Below are 16,899 nucleotides of genomic sequence, written 5' to 3' on the forward strand. Positions count from 1 at the left end.
TCAAGCGCAAACCTGGCTGCACTCAGCAGCATGGGTTTTAGCAGCCAGCAATTAGATGCTCAGCTTGAAGTATAAGAGTCAGCACCAGGCAGCCCCTGGACCAGACCTAGGAAAACTGAACTGGAATCACCCACCGTGCCCAGCCTCCAAGATTTGCATGGGGCAGACAAGTGGTACCAGGGAAGCATGTCGGATGGTAGGAGAGTTTAGTAGGAGACAGGTCTGAATGGTTTCCAGGAGCTTCCAAGACCCTAAACATGGCACCCCTCTTGGAGCCATCCTTCCTCGGCTATGAGTCGAAAAGTCCAGAGAGAGGACGCGAACTTGCTTCAGCGGCTTCAGAGAGGTTAGGGCCCGGTGTGAGCGCTTCCATGTTACAGCTCAGCTCTTGGACTCAGCTTGCAGTGGAGACTTCTCTTGGGTCTTTTAATTGTGTGCTTTGACAGCGTGGCTTTCCCCCCACAACATGGTATTGGTCAAGTTGCTAGTTTCTCCCCCCAGCCCCCCATTCCATTTCAGACCTTCTGTAGGCTCTACGGTGGGTTGGGAGCAATCCCAAACCTAGTCTTCAATTCATCTCGGCTTTTAGGAGAGTAGGATAAAGTTACAGTGGTAAAGCATCCCCTCCCTCAGCAAACCTCTTAGCTGATCTTATTCTCTAGAAGTTGTGTAGAACAGGGTGGAAGGGGTGGTGATGGGGAAATTCTATCTTTTAAGTCAAAAGAGACGGGCAGTTTTCTCTTGGGGAAGGGTTTTTGTTTTTCAAATGGGTAATTGGACCTTAATAATTTCATGACATCTGTTTAATGGTTTTTGCTTCTTTGTTTTACAGAAACAAACAGTGGTTTCTGTCAGGAAAGAGGTAATTAGTCTCCCAGTTTCAAGGGAAGTCTGATTTTTAATCCTCTAACAAATCATATGTACTTTGGCTTCTTGCTCTGCACTCAGTGATGAAATGAAAACCATATGTAACGTTCAAAGAGTTGTTTCCCAATTAACGGACGGCACAGAATGCCAAAGCATCTCATGTAAGATCTGGCTGGGGCTGATGCTGAGGCTCAGGATGTGAAATGCCCTCCGTAGGCACAGAACGGAGGGGCGTGGAGCGGTTGCATCCACCCTGGTTCCTGCTGCTACAGTTACAGGGCCGCTCAGCATCTGTCCAGGGTGACAAGCGACCTTTGTTGGCAAATCTTGTATCCGGGGTGCAAGACAGAGAGCCCTGGGAAGTGCTGGCCGTGAGGTTAGTTAGATCTGCTTCTGTGAGTCAGAGGCATTTGGGGGAAAAGCTAAGCTTCTGTGTCTATCCCATGTCTCACTTTAACGCACCTTAGAACTTTTTTTTTTCCCAGTTGGTGCCTTTTCTGAGACTAACACACGATGAGATGAGTGAAGGAGGCTCCTTATTTGGAGTTGGGGGCCACCCATCTGCTGCAGACCTGAGCCCTGCTGGTCTTGGGGTGGCTGGCTTGAGGGAACGGAATGGGGTGCTTTGATGGGGACATGGCTTCTGGTTTGGAGCCATATATATGTGTCGGCATTGGCGACACCCCCATGGGGCAGATGGACATCTAACAACTGTGTCTCTTCCAGATCATGTATTACCGACAGGCCTTAATGAGGTCCACGGTGAAGTCTTCTGTGTCCCTTGGCGGGTATGTCCCTGCTTTGTTGGTCTTGGTGAGGTTTACACAATAGGAGGGGAACTGCTTCAAGGCGAACTTGACAAGTCATAGGTTGACGTAAGAGCCTGAAGGACTCACAGGGACAAAAGCAGTCTCTTGGGGGTTTAGTTCCTGGTTCTTCACTCAGTCTCCAGGTCTCGGGCTAGGCAAAATCAGGGTTGGGTGAGGTCCTAGACAAGCCTGTCTGTGTGGATGGGAAGGTGGGAAGAGTCAGAAGTTCACCGGCTGGATTCTGTGTTCAATGTACTGATAAGTATCCCTTGTTAATGTTTGATTAAAAATCCCATTGGGAGAAACTGGAAATTTATGTTTGATTCTTGAATGTTCAGGCTACTTTGATCCAGTCTCCCAGAGGGCATTATTTGGAAGACATGAAAAGGTTTAGTGCCCCCCAAATGTAAGCAATTACCCTTTCAAAATGTGGAATTCCTTGGAGGCTCACCTTTCTAGCTCTGCGATTTTTCTGCACACTTGAAAATGGACTTGGCTGATTTCTGGGGACACACGACATGACTAGTCATTTATTCTGACCACAGGTACCGATTGGAGTGAGAGATGCTGTGTTTTGTCCAGTGCCTTTTTCTTCCAGTGTGGTTAGGGTTAGGCCCTTGTAAAAATCTTCAAATATCTTTTGACATCCTCCCAAACCCGTAGTTTGCAAAACTACCACCTGCCCGAAGATACATGCCCTGACCTCACCCACCTTTTGCAGTGACTTCTGTCTGTGGCTGCTGAGTCACAGATGGGTCTGCACCCGGGTGCTCAGTGGGCGCTCACTTTGGGTTATAATAATGCTCATTGTTCTGTGATAAAGTCAGACCCATCTACTCTGATGTTCCAGAAACCCATCTTCATGAAACCAAATAGAAAGTCCATTAGAGGAGGTTCAAAGGCTACACTGGAGGCTTCGTAGGCCCACTTTCCAATTTTTATTTGTCTCAGAGCCTCATTACCATAATTTTGACATCATTATAGTGTTTGGACCTGTGGATGCATTTTTTCCACTTCCCTTCAGCTGCTCCACTGTAAAGGTCTGATAAAAATAAGAAGGTCGTGGGGGAAATGGAGCCCAGGGGCTTGAGTTCTGCACAGAACTGTAAACCGGGAGCTCTGGTGTATCTCTCAGGCATGGTCCTGTTCTATCAAACTCTCATGGCTGTGGGCAGACTTCATGGCAGGTGCCTTACGTGTATACTCCGGATGCAATCCCCACCTATAGGGTGAAGGCATGCCAGGTTTTTTCCAAACTGCCAGATACCAGGACACGTGTTGACTCAGAAGGTCTAACCCGACTAGGAGGAATTAGCTCTTGCCCACACTTGTCTCAGTGAGACCACCGTTTTGAATACTGGGTCTGAGTTCCCAAATGCACGCATTATTTGACCAAGGGTAGACCCCAGGGTGGCAACAGAATTTCACCGAGTCCGTGGCGACCTTGTGCTTCCAAGATGGTGCCAAGACACCTGTTTGAACACGTGCAAACAGAGTCAGCTTTGCATTTTGAAAACTCATGATCAAATGTAAAGAGGCTGTATTTTAATGAAATACGTACAGATTAGTCACAAAGAACTGGTTTGGGAGACGACGTTTCATTTCACAACTAGAATAGGACAGATCTTGTTTAACACCTGCCAATCCTGAGGGCTGTTAGAGCGTTTTTCTAAGAAGTCAGTAACAAGTATGTAACTAAATCCATCACGTTGAAGGAGGGCAGGCTGGTCGATCAACCTGAGTGTTGATTTGGTCTCTGGGCTGTTGAACTTCTAGGAAATGGCTTTCCGTTTGCTTTTCAGGATCGTCAAGTACAGTGAGCAGTTCTCGTCCAACGACGCCATCATGTCGGGCTGCCTTCCTAGCAATCCTTGGGTAACAGATGACACCCAGTTCTGGGACTTAAATGCCAAACTGTATGTATTCGAGATATCGGGGTCCTTTTAAAAGTAACTTTTTGAGTTAGAATTCACACACCGTATAATTCACCCATTTAAAGTGTACAATTCAACAGTTTTTACTATATTCATAGAATTGTGCAGCCATCACGACAATTTTAAAATATTCTCATCACCCAAGTAAGAACCCCCTACCCTTTAGCTATTACCCTCCAAATCCCCCTCCCCCCAAACCCTCCAGTCCTAGGCAACCACTAAACCTTCTGTCTCTATAGGTTTGCCTATTCTGGACATTCATATCAATGGAATCATACAATATGTGGTCTTTTGTGATTAGCTTTTTTTACTTAGCATAATGCCTTCAAAGTTTATCCATGCTGAAGCAGGTATTCATACTCAATCCCGATTTATGGCTGAAAAACATTAATTGATATGCATATGCCACATTTTGTTTATCCATTCATCAGTTGATGGACATTTGGGTTGTCTCTGCCATTTAGCGATTGTGAATAATGCTGCTGTGAACATTCGTGTGCTAGTTTTTATGTGGACATATGTTTTTCATTTCTCTGGAGTATGTACCTAGGAATGGAACTGCTGGGTCAAGTGGTAACTCTGCTTTAACAATACATAGATCACTTTTTTTTTTTTTTTTTTTTTTTTTTGCGGTACGCGGGCCTCTTACTGCTGTGGTCTCTCCCGTTGTGGAGCACAGGCTCCGGACGCACAGGCTCAGCGGCCATGGCTCACAGGCCCAGCCGCTCCACGGCACGTGGGATCTTTCCGGACCGGGGCACGAACCCGCGTCTCCTGCATCGGCAGGCGGACTCTCAACCACTGCGCCACCAGGGAAGCCCATAGATCGTTTTTGAAAAGAAAACAATCATCTTTATGGCTTTGCATTTTTGACTTCTGATTAGAGTAAAAATAAGTTCCTGGAAGGCAGAGCCCTAAACCTGCCTTGGGGAGTTACACCACTCACTCCTTTGCTGTTTATGAAATTTGAACAGCTGTTGCTGCTACCTGTGCTTGCATAAATCTGTCGTCTGGAAGAGGGGGCAAAGGCCAAGATGCAGAAGGGAAAAGCCCAAGCTAACATAGGGAGGAGGAAGAGGAGGGCAAACTCAGAGGGAAAGCCGGAGCAGGAGAGGGCAGAAGGGGCTGGAAGGAGCGTGTGAGGTGGGTGGGGGGACTGGAAAAACAGAGAGCGTCAGGTGCATGCCACAGCTGGGTCAACGCCAAGGCCATCACCACCTAAGGCATGAGGAACACCCAGGTGGCACAGATCCGGCCAGGTGAGCGGGCGTAGCTGCAGAGGCCTTTCACCCCCTCTGTGTAGCCTGCTATGGGCAGCGGACAGGTGAAGGAGGGCGCTCATCTGGAGTCGGGGGTCAACCGCAGAGCCCAAGACTCTAGAACCATCTTCTGGGGAGTCTTCCACGGCCTCCAGTTATTAGGACGGTTTTCTGGAGCTTGTGTCTCTCTCACAGTTATCAGAAGGGAGAGGCAGCCGGCACCTCCCTGTACACAAGGATGTGCAGAAGTCGGCTCTGGTGGGGGAAAAGGCAGGGCCACCTGGCCAGGACAGGGACTGTCCTGAGAGGGTTTGGGAAGGAGGCGTGGATGCTGCCAGATGCTACGTGAAATGGAGAGTGGAGTATGGAAGCTTGAGGTAGAGATTTGCTGGTGAAGAAAAGAGGTGATGCTTATGTAGGAGCCCTTGATCAGAGGGTACTGGCTGGATGCCAGATGAACCTCACCCCCAAAAATGGGAGGCCTTCTTCTTAATGGTTTAGATTTTAGAATGATATTAACATGGGAAGCTTAAAAAAAAAAAAAAAAACCAGGGACTTCCCTGGTGGTCCAGTGGTAAAGACTCCACGCTTCCAATGCTGGGGACGCGGGTTCAAACCTTGGTCTGGGAGCTCAGATCCCATGTGCCGCGCAGTGCGGCCAAACAAACAAAACAAAGCAGACAAAACCCCAGTATCCAGCCCTTATCTCCAAAGCCTCTTGTTAGCTGGCCTGGCTTACCTCCCGAGCCCCATCAGCCCACTGATTTCAGTGAGCAGCGAGGGTTCACAAGCCTGGCTCGGAGCATCCGCTCCCAGGGTTGGCCATGGACCAGCTGCATCAGCATCCTCCAGGAACTCATGGGAAATGCAAGTTCTTGGGCCGCACCTGAGACTGAATCAGGAAGTTGGGGGATGGCACCCAGCAGTCCGTGTTTTAATGAGTCTCCCTGGGGATTCTGATGTCCGCTGAAGTTGGCACACCTGTTTGACGCCGGGCCCTGCTTCTTACTGTGTGGGCCTGGGCAAGGGTTTACCCTCTCTGAGCCTCCGTCATCTTGGAAATACAGTGGGGATGATGCTATCCAGCTGGCCGTGTTCCCTTAGGGACGCAGCGTTGGGTGTGTGTGTAAAGCACAGCGCATCACAGATGGTGACTCCTTAAGTGGTAGCTGTTATTCTGGGATTCTTATTGTTTCCACGCTGATGTTAGGGAAGTGTAAGCTCGCCTGACCGACTTGAGATCCCACAGACATCACTTGTACCCAGTCATGGTTTCAGCTGTTGCACCAGTGGGCAACGTGGTGTCTGGGACTTGGGAACCCCTGTTTCCCAGGGGCTGTGTTGGGTTACGGAGAATTCCATAGGAATAGGAGAAAAGCCAACAGTTTTCTGGATTTTTTAGCCCGTGAGGCCCATCCCATGCAAGCTGGGCTCGCGTGTCCTTCCTGAGATGGAAGCATGTTCAGAATGAGCGGGGGTGGAGCGGGCCTGGCATCATAGGGGAGGCTCTGGGAGAGGGTGCACGGCCGGCAGGGCCTGTGGGGTGTCTGCCTGGGGGCACGGGGCCTGAAGCAGGGCAGGAAGGGTCACCAGACGTTCCCATGGGAAAGAGGTGTCGAGGGGGTGGCAGTGGCCACAGCACCCATCACGGGGGCCATTCTGGGATTCTCTCTGGTCTGGTGTGGCAGGCTGGCCCCCTGGTCTCCACAGGCCTTGGAGGAGGCGTGCATGTCCCTCTGCCCTGAAGGGTTAGTGTGAGGCTCTCTGCCGGGGGCCTCCTTCCCCCCGCTGGGGAGGCCAGATCCTGAGACGAGGCCCAGGGGACATGTCTGAGGCTGCATTTTCCAAGCAAGGGGGTTACTCGGCTTGTTTGTGCGGGTATGGGGGAGGGGAAGGTTGGGTCGTGCCCTGGGCCGGGGGACTCGTGGAGGTTAGCAGGGTCTGAAGCCCCCTCGCCGCACGCAGGCCCCCTGGGTGCGGCCTGAGTGTCTGGAGCACTTACACATCGTGGTCCTTGCAGGGTGGAAATCCCAACCAAGATGCGGGTGGAACGATGGGCCTTCAACTTCAGCGAGCTGATCCGAGACCCCAAGGGTCGACAGAGCTTCCAGTACTTTCTCAAGAAAGAATTCAGTGGTGGGTCTCTGAGTTTTTTTAATAAAGTATTTGCTTTTAGAAATATTCCTGAATGTCTAGCCTAGGGCTCCGAGGATGCTTGGCCGGTGTTTCCATAGCTCTGCTCGGGCTGACTCTCATCCTGGACCCAGTCTCTCCATTGGCTCCCAGGTGCCCCACAGTCGGGGGAATTGCTTTGCTCACAGAATCCACGTGGACATGACTCAGGTTTCCAAGGCTCCATCCCCTCTGGCTGCCCTCACTGGCTCACCCTGATCCCTGGGTCTCCCACCCCCAAGCTCCCAGGTCTGCTGCCGCCATGTGCCTGGTTTTCTTCAGCTCAGGGCTCCTCTGCCATGGCCGCCCGTTCAGTTCACCTGGATCTCATCCCCAGAGATTCCTTTTTAATTGGTTTGGGGCGGAATCTCTGAAGTCTTGAAACCCCCGCAGGTGATTCTGACATGTGGCCATGATCGAGAGCCACTGTCTCAGCTCCTGGTCTGCTTCCTTGGAGGATTTGAATGGAATGGAGGGGGCCATATTCTATACCCCAGCTCTGGACGGCTCATCATGGGAGGCCCCTGCAGCCTCGTAAATACACTGCAGTGGGAGACACCTGGGAAAAGCAAAGCCCAGATCAGGACCAACTTCCCTAGGCGGAGCATTCCATGGGCTTCACCACCTTCCCTGAAAAATTTACTTTTATGAGGTTCCTTTATTTCTCTTCAAGTCCCCAGTCGTGGGGAGCATTGCATTTGAGCCTTGACACAGCCTGGCTCCTCAAGACCCACTGGCGTGTGAGGTTGCACCTGAAAGTATCCCACGGGACTTGCCATGAGCCTGTTTGACTGCCGGCCGCACACATTACATGCTAAGATGGATTCTTGAAAATCGCTTTTTCTGATTAAGCCTAATTGCCATGAGGTAATAAAACCCAGAATAGTTGGATGGGAAAGGGAGTTGCTTTTAGAACAGGCCGGAAGCAACTGGTGAATAAGTGGATCTGGCGCCATCTAGTGGTCAGTTAACAAACTACACCCTGAGCTTATCCCACCCAGGCGTTCCTTAGTGTTGGTTAAGAATCCATCCCCAAGATTTCCCTGCGTTATTAAAAGAGCGCTATTGGTGATCTCGGGATGAGATTCCCGAGGCTTCCAGTATGAACAGAACACGTAAATAATCAGTTCATTTAATTAAAATTTAAAAATTGAGATATGCTTCACATGCTATAAATTCACAGACCGTATCATTCGCATGCCCTTTTAAAGTGTGCCGTTCGGTGCCGTGTAGTAGATTCACAGAGTTGCACAACGATCACCACTATATAATTCTAGAACCTTTTCACCACCTCAGAAAGAAACCCCTGACCCATAGAAGTCCCTCCCTATTTCTCTGTATTCCTCTGCTTCCAACTCCCCGGCCCACACTCCCCGCCCTAGGCAACCACTAGTCTACTTTCTATTTTCATGGATTTGCCTATTCTGGACATTTCCTATAAATGGAAGCACACCACATGTGGCTTTCTGTCCTCTTTCACTTAGCATAGTATTTTCAAAGTCCGTCCACGTTGGAGCATGTAACGGTGCCTCATTCCTTTTCATGATCAAATAATATTCCATTCTGTGAAGATACCACATTTTGTTTATCTACTCAGGTGGTGGACATTTGGGTTGTTTCAACTTTTTGGCTATTATGGGTAGTACTGCTATGAACATTCACATACACATTTTTCTGTGCTCATTTAATTTTTTTTTTACCCTGGTAAAATATTCATAAGGTAAGACTTACCATTTTAACCATTCTAAGTGTAGAGTTCAGTGAAATTAACATCACTGTGCACCTGTCACCACCATCGGTCTCCGGAACTTTTTTACCTTCCCAAACCAAAACTCTATCCCCATTAAACACTAACTCCCCACCCCTGCACTCCCCGCCAGCTCCTGGGAACCATTCTACTTTCTGTTTCTGTGAACTTGACTACTCTGGGGACCACATATAAATGGAATCAGACTGTATTTGTCCTTCTGTGTCTGGCTTGTTTCACTGTGCATGCTCTCTTCAAGGTTCATCCACATTGTAGCTATGTCAGAATTTCCTTCCTTTTTAAGGCTGAATAATACTCATTGTATGTATGCACCACATTTTGTTTATCCATTCATCTGCTGAGGAACGTGTGGGTTGTTTCTGCCTTTTGACTAGCGTGAATAATTGCTCATTTAATTTTACCCTTAAGCAATTAACTGTCTTGCCCTGGGCAAGGTGGTCTACAGGGCACTTGCTGTAAGACCAATGGCTGTCACTTAAGAGCACTGCTGGCCTGTTTACTCATGCTTGTGATCTCGGTCCCAAGAACACCCTGAATTTTATGCTGAAGAGGAAGGATCTCTATAGAGTTATGGGACAGAGGTCAACTAGCTTAGGATCGTGCAAACTTTTCCAGTCTAAAATACCTGGGAGCCTTCCAGAGAATACTGGGAATGGAGAGGAGGGGATGGTCTGGTCCATTTCCGCCCACTGTGGCATTCCATGACTCACCTCCCCCCTGCCCCACATGCACACACAGGCACACACACATGCACAGACGCGAATACACAGACACATGCGCACGCACAATGTACACACATACACATGCACACAAAAGCTCTTGCTCTCCCACTGGAGTGACCCCGTTTATTTTCTCAGGCGAAAACTGGCCACCTGGGATGGTGCACCTAGGTGTTCCCACTACTGGGGGCTGGGAGAACCCCCCTTCCAGTTAGAGAATTTGGAAGGAAACGGGGTGGGGCAGCAGCTGGCTTTCCTCCTGGGCCCAGAGGTGCAGACTCTCCAGCTCAGGTGACCAGGCCTTCCTGAGAGCCAGCCCGTCAGCATCGCCGCTTCGGCAGCGTCTCCGTGAGGGTCTTTGGCTGAAATACGCCCTGCAAGGAGCCCTAAGAGACAGGCTCTCTGTGCACAAAGGAGGTGGCAGTCACGTGCGTCATCGACCAGGAGCAAAGTCACCAGGACCCTTCAAGGAGCAAACCTACAGAGCAGCGACGCATGCGTCCCAGGCTAATCAGATGTCACTTGTCCAAGCGAGGTGTGCGACATCCTGGATGAAGAGGAATGAGACCGCCTCTGGGGGTTCATCTGAACTCTGACTTGTGTGCCCTGGGGGAAAGCGCAGGTTTCCTGCAGACACGTAGGCTGCACACACGGCACGTGTCCCCCCGGAGCACGTAGGTGCGCTCACTGGGGTAACAAGCCTCTCCGGGCTCTGGACGGAGGACGTGTGGTCCCGCCCCCGACGTGGTCGCTGCTCCAGGATGGGATGTACCCCAGCTGACCCGTTTCTCTTCTTTCCTCCCTTCCCCTCCCATCTGGTCTCCTGTCCGGCTGTCCCCGTGGACCCTCCCCCCCCCCACCCCGCGCAGGGGAGAATCTGGGATTCTGGGAAGCCTGTGAGGATCTGAAGTACGGAGATCAGTCCAAGGTCAAGGAGAAAGCGGAGGAGATTTACAAGTGAGGATGAGCCAGATTGGTGGGGAGGCCTCCCCCCGGCATCCCAGCTGCCCCCCCACCCCCCACCCCCCGGTTACGCTTGAGGTCAGAGACTGGATGGAGGCCCCCCACGCCTCTGGTCCCCATCAGTCACCTCACCTCGCGCTGTGGACACCTCACCCCTGCTCCGGGAGGCTGGAGGTCCTGGGAGAAAGCTGGGGGAGGGTCACCCCACCCACTTTTTGCTCTCTCTCTGCCAGAGGTTGGGAATTCCAAAGTCAAACACAAGTTCACATTCCCGATGCTGGCAGGGCTGTTTTCTTGCTTCTAGGAAACGTTGCTTGACGGCCTGTTCAACTGCTTTAGTGTCTCCTTAAAAAGGCCGACTTTCACCCCGGGGGACCCAACCCACGACTGTCAACCCCTCGCTCCCAAGCAGCTGTGAACTTCTCATTCACTGACCTGGTCTGGCTACTTTTGCTGACATCTTCCTCCCCGTCTCAGGCTGTTCCTGGCCCCAGGGGCGAGGCGGTGGATAAACATAGACGGCAAAACCATGGACATCACAGTCAAGGGGCTGAAGCATCCCCACCGCTACGTGCTGGACGCCGCGCAGACCCACATCTACATGCTCATGAAGAAGGTAGGCGCGGCCGTGGTGAGGGTGCACGGAGGCCTGGAAGCGCTTCCCTCCCCAGGTACCAGGAGGGTTCTTTAGATGTGGGGAAAAGGGAGAGAATGCGTGGTTACTGCTTTGCGGTGTTAGATGCAGGGCTGTCAGCTGTCTCTTCCTCCTGCCCGCTGGGCTAGCCCCTCCTTGTGCTCCTGGGCCCTCTGGCCAGGGAGGGCTGCCTGCAGAGGCTGTGTGCCCTGTTTTTTTAAATCTATTTATTTTTATTTATTTATTATTTTTGGCTGTGTTGGGTCTTTGTTACTGCACGCGGGCTTTCTCTAGTTGCTGCGAGCGGGGGCTACTCTTTGTTGCAGTGCGCGGGCTTCTCATTGCGGTGGCTTCTCTGTTGCGGAGCACGGGCTCTAGGCACATGGGCTCAGTAGTTGTGGCTCGCGGGCTCTAGAGCGCAGGCTCAGTAGTTGTGGTGCACGGGCTTAGTTGCTCCGCGGCATGTGGGATCTTCCCGGACCAGGGCTCGAACACGTGCCCCCTGCATTGGCAGGCAGATTCTTAACCACTGTGCCACCAGGGAAGCCCCTGCGTGCCTTCTTAAGGCTTCTCACTCTGCAGTCGTCGTATAGACCATCATGACATAGTGGCTGCACCAATTTACATTCCCCCCACCGTGTAGGAGGGTTCCCTTTTCTCCACACCCTCTCCAGCATTTGTAATCTGTAGACTTTTTGATGATGGCCATTCTGACCAGTGTAAGGTGATAACTCACGGTAGTCCTGATTTGCATTTCTATAATGATTAGCGATGTGGAGCATCTTTTCACGTTCCTGTTGGCCATCTGTATGTCTTCTTTGGAGAAATGTCTATTTAGGTCTTCTGCCCGCAGTTCTCATGACTTTGACTGCTACGACTTAGTCTTTAGAATGGTACCGTTTCAATAAATCTTTTAAAATTCTCAGTTGGTTGTTGAGAAATTCTCCTACATGTTTTCTGTGGGCTTTGTCCCGTGTATGTTATGACTAGAGTTTGCAGTCGGCTTGAGGGGAGCAAGCGTTCAGGAAGCAACTTCCCTGAACCTGACGAGGGTCCCAGCAAATAGCCACACAAGAGGAGTCTGAGCCTGGGGCTTTTTTTGGTTGGGTTGGGTTTGGTATCCTCTTGCCTTTCTACTGAAATTCAGGGGAGAAGGGGTTGTGAATGGGCTTTGAAGTGGAGGTAGCGGGTGGGCAAGGTTGGAAGCAAGGGTCTGCTGTTCCATGCGTACTTCGCTGAAGAGCCCTCGAGATTCTTCAGGGGCGGCTATGGACCAGGGTTCTCTAGTGTGAAAGGCAGCAGCATCTGGCCAAGACTCAGCATGTCCCACACCCCGGATCTCTGAGAATGTGCATTTCTAGCAAGTGGCCAGGTGAAATGGATGCTGCCGGCATGGGGACCACACTTGAGCACCATGGCTTTAGACACACATCTGAATGCCTTGCACACAAGGATACAAATCCTCTTAACTTTGCAATCTCACTGCCGAGGGAAGGCTGGGGAAACGGCAAGTGTATTCGTTTGATGTGACACTTTCCCTCTCATAATAACTGTTTTTCTCTTGTTCCCGCTAGGACTCTTATGCCCGCTACTTAAAATCCCCAGTCTATAAGGAAATGCTGGCCAAAGCAGTTGAACCTCAGGGAACCACCAAGAGAAGGCAAGTGGAATGGGTTGCAATCACTCATTGCCTGCTGCTTTGTTTACAGGGGAAGGAGGGTCTCTTTCAGCCAAATGGCTATTATCAAGATATTTGCTGGATGAAAATATTGGGGACGGGGAAGTATTTCTTAGGGACTGACCGCCTTATTGTCTTCACCGTGCTCTGAAATCACGCTGGCAAGATGTACATAGTAATTGCTGCCAGTAAGTTTTGTTTCCCTAACACTGGTTTCAAAGAGTTTTGATGATGAGCTGGGATAATGACCTTTATTACAAATGGAAGCATCTCATTGGCTTTTTAATTGCTACACTTCTCCACCTCCAAACTGATGTGTAAGAATTAATTTAGCTACATCCTGGTAATGTCCTTTGTAATGGCCTAAGACCGTGGAGAGAAGAGCAGATTGCCCCCCAAGAAAAATATAGACTCTTAGGGAAAATGTACAGGGAAACTCTAAGTATTCTTGCTGACCCCGGGGGACTGCCTTCTTTATTCATTCTCACCTTCCTCATTGGAGATATGGAGCATCCCATCTGGCAAAGCCCTTGGGCAAAGGATGAAATGTTCTGCGGGGCAGTTTGAACTCCTTATTTGGGGGAAAAAGAAAACTCTACAGGGACTGAAGATTCAAAAGAGTAGCCAAACGCAGCTTGAACAAAGGCGCAGGACTTTGGCGGAGGTTTTCCCAGCGCCAGCGCATGTCCTGTCCCCCCCTCCTCCGGCCCCCCCTTAGTAGATGTTCCCCCACCCCGTTTGCCAGCTCAGCCCACGCTGGGCTCTTTTTCCAGAGTCTCCAGTCAATTCAAAAGAGGGGTGGTTGGACCAGAGCCTTTGTCAAAGAAGCTTAAAAAAAAACCCAACTTGGTTTCATTCTTGAGGATAATGGCCCTGTTATGAAAAGGAGAGAAAGGAGGTCTTTGTGGTGCTATTCTTCTAGGTTCACGGCGTAAGGAAGGGAGTTCAGTGTCCCTGGGGACTTGAAAGCTTTTCTTTAAGCCACAAGAAAGGGCCATAATAGTTCCAGAAGTTCTGCCAGAAAGTAGTGGGGAAGGGAGGAGAGCTTCGTACGTCTCTCTCCAGATGTTTTTTAAGTTGGCACAGACCTGAGAAATCAGCTGAGATCTTTTGTGGGGCATCCGGGTGCTTGGCTGGGGCGGCACTAGACCACAGGTGCAGTGCTCGTCTGTGAGGTCGGGTACCACGGTCCGGTGATGCTGTCATCGCTACCGGGAGTGAGAACACCCCCGTGGGACGTGGGAAGCCCGGCCCGGAGCTATGTGGGGATGGCAGGGCGGGTATGAGTTTGTCCCGTGACTCTCAGGCGTGAGACAGTGCACAAAACTTAATTTTTTCCAGAACAAGTTAAATGGAGCTCCAGGCAGGCAGGGCTGGTGGGAGCCCTGACTTACGGGTAGGGGAGCCCTCTTCCTCCCTAGGGTGGATGCTAGAGTTCCAGGGGCTGACGTGGTCCTGAAATTTGGGGAGGTCCTAGGTTTTAAGTCTCCCCTTGCTGCTGAAATGCTTATTTTCCAAGCCTGCTCTCCATCGCCTGCCTCACTCAGATACCTGGAGCTTTGTCGTGGCTCCCGAGGTCTTGGTGGAGAGTTTGGGGTCGGGGATCCACGATTGGCTTTTGTGGAAGGGGCTGACGGCTCGCGCATGCGCACAGTGCTTTGGAGGAAGGGTCCGCCGGGTCTGGCGCAGACGCACAGCGCTCGCCTGCTCATCAACCCTCTTCAGGACCCTTCCCCTTGCTCTGCCCGTGCAGGCTCGCTCTTCGATGGCCCCGCTCTTTCCTTCCTTTGCAGAACCTTGGCTTTTGTGGTTTGTTTGGTTTTTTTTTTTACGGTACACGGACCTCTCACTGTTGTGGCCTCTCCCGTTGTGGAGCACAGGCTCCGGACGCGCAGGCTCAGCGGCCATGGCTCACGGGCCCAGCCGCTCCGCGGCATGTGGGATCTTCCCGGACCGGGGCACGAACCCGCGTCCCCTGAATCGGCAGGCGGACTCTCAACCACTGCGCCACCAGGGAAGCCCCAGAACCTTGGCTTTTGAAAACAAGCGTTCCAATTCTCCCTGGAGGCAAGAACTCCTGGGTTTCCAGTATCCAGACCCTCCTTGTCCGCTTCTTTCTGGAAGGGCCTCCAGGAAGATAAGATGCCTCGTTGATTTCTAAACCTCATGAAAGGTGGTCTGTACTTGGCACCATCTGAGTCTTACTGGCCGCGTCTAAGACTAAGATCTGATGGCAGCTGGTCCTCAGTCTGGTCCCATCCTCCCAGCGGGGAGAAAAGAGCCACGGCTGGACGTGCCTCTGAGGGCCCCCCTTGAGGTTCCCGCGGGGATAAGGGGCCGATCCGGAGTCCGGCCTCACCTCCCGCCAGATGTGCCAGTGTCGCTTCGGGGAGCGCGTGACCCTCCACCGACCACCGTTCTCTCCTCCCTTTCAGCTCGAACCTCCCGTTCATGCGGCGTACCCTGCGCTCCAGCCCAAGCCCCGTCGTCCTCAGGCAGCTGGAAGAAGAAGCCAAGGCTCGGGAAGCGGCCAACATGGTGGACATCACGCAGGTCATGAGCAGGCTGGACCGCAGGAGCCAACTCAGAAAAGAGCTGCCTCCCAAATAAATCCACAGTTACTTATTTATTCCTGGGGGTGGGGGAGAGTCTAGAGGGTTCTGCTCCCCATTCATGGGGCGGTGGGCCAGTCGGGTTCACCCCCAATTCCTCGGACCCCTGTCTTGGGCTTCCTCCTACCCCTCCAGATCGCCAAGGGGCCGGGCGGGCACGGGGGAGGGGGAGAGAGGGGGGCTGCACCTGGCTCCGTTGCTGTGACATCGCCTGTCTTACCCCCCGGAGTCCTTGGGGGTGAGAACCAGAGAGAAAAGCTGCTTCGTGAACCCCCATTGGCGAGAAGGGCGTGGTTAACTACCCCCAGGGCGTCGTTCCGCATGTTTGTTTCCAGTAGCTTCCAGAAGCTCCTCCTCCCGTCTCTCCAATTTAGACTCTGCCTCTAAAGCAGCCGGGGACGGGCCCCCCAACCAGGGGCTGGCTGCAGGGCTCCCCTGTAGATGCCCTTTCCTGGGGCCCCTCTGTCACACCTGCCTGGAGAAGCTCTGCTGAGACATTTCTTTTGAGCTTGTTCTTAGTCCTAAGTTTTGAGGGTTGGTGGGCTGTCTTCTTCGCTTTTGCCTCCCCATCCCCCTTTTACATGATGCTAGGAGGATTGGTAGCTTGTAGGAATGAAGGACTTAGGCCAGAGGCCTCCAGAGAAGTCCAGGTAAAATGGAGCCTCTTTTTGGTTAAAGGACGAAGGTGCCGATGTCTTCATTCATGGGAGGAGGGATGGTTAGAGGTCTGTGACATTTTCTAAATGAGTCAGGGTCAAAGATAGTACTCTTTGGGATATTATCTAGATGTTGGTCCTTCCCTCCTCCGTAGCTTTAGATTAGGCCAGCCTGTGGTCAGGGGTGGGGGTGGGGGTGGTCAGGACAGTTCCAGCTCTGACCTTGGAGGCCTAAAGGTAATTCTTGAAGTTGGGTTTGCTCCTGTACACCTGTGTAAGAATGCAAAAGAGATAAAGCAAGTGGATGAGCAAGGTACCGACCTTCTACATCAAGAAGACTCACTCAGCAAATTAACTGAGCACCTATTATGTGCCAGGCATTGGTGAATAAAATAGACATGGTCCCTGCCTCATGGAGCTTATAGTCCAGGACTGACAAAAAAATAAGGAAGCCAAGTGTATCAGGTAGCTGCTGCTGTGTAACAAACAAGCACACAACTAGAGTGGTATAGAAGAATAAGTGTTCATGGCTTATGCATAAAGGGTCATCTCTGTGGTTCTGTTGATCTTGGTGGGGCTCATTCCCATGCCTGGTGAGGGTTGGTCTGTGGCAGCCTAGGCCGGGATGAGTTGAAGGATTCTGCTCACATGTTTCTTATCCTTCAACAGCCTGGCCTGGGCATGATCCTATGAGGATGGCAAAATTGCAGGGGAGTCAGTGGAAGCACGTAAGATTCTTGAGATGAAGGCCTGGAACTGGTGCCTCATCTTAATAACCAAAGCAAGTCACAAATCCAGCCTAGAATCAAGGGCTGGGGAAATCGATTC

The 16,899-nt window shown here is 51.5% G+C and overlaps 1 protein-coding gene across 1 annotated transcript in view; it reads left to right on the plus strand.

The window, feature by feature from the left end:
• RGS9 (regulator of G protein signaling 9) overlaps positions 1 to 15,413 on the plus strand; it is a gene marked incomplete at both ends in the record, with an annotated part of 80,976 nt that extends 65,563 nt beyond the window's left edge. The window contains 8 exons of the mRNA XM_079725139.1: positions 833 to 862; positions 1,594 to 1,655; positions 3,479 to 3,592; positions 6,890 to 7,005; positions 10,398 to 10,485; positions 10,969 to 11,107; positions 12,700 to 12,785; positions 15,239 to 15,413. Of these exons, the coding sequence (XP_079581265.1) occupies positions 833 to 862; positions 1,594 to 1,655; positions 3,479 to 3,592; positions 6,890 to 7,005; positions 10,398 to 10,485; positions 10,969 to 11,107; positions 12,700 to 12,785; positions 15,239 to 15,413 (810 nt within the window). The remainder of the gene's footprint in view (positions 1 to 832; positions 863 to 1,593; positions 1,656 to 3,478; positions 3,593 to 6,889; positions 7,006 to 10,397; positions 10,486 to 10,968; positions 11,108 to 12,699; positions 12,786 to 15,238) is intronic.
• Between the last annotated feature and the right edge of the window lie 1,486 nt (positions 15,414 to 16,899).

This window comes from Hyperoodon ampullatus, assembly GCF_949752795.1.
Source record: "Hyperoodon ampullatus genome assembly, chromosome: 19".
NCBI lineage: Eukaryota > Metazoa > Chordata > Mammalia > Artiodactyla > Ziphiidae > Hyperoodon > Hyperoodon ampullatus.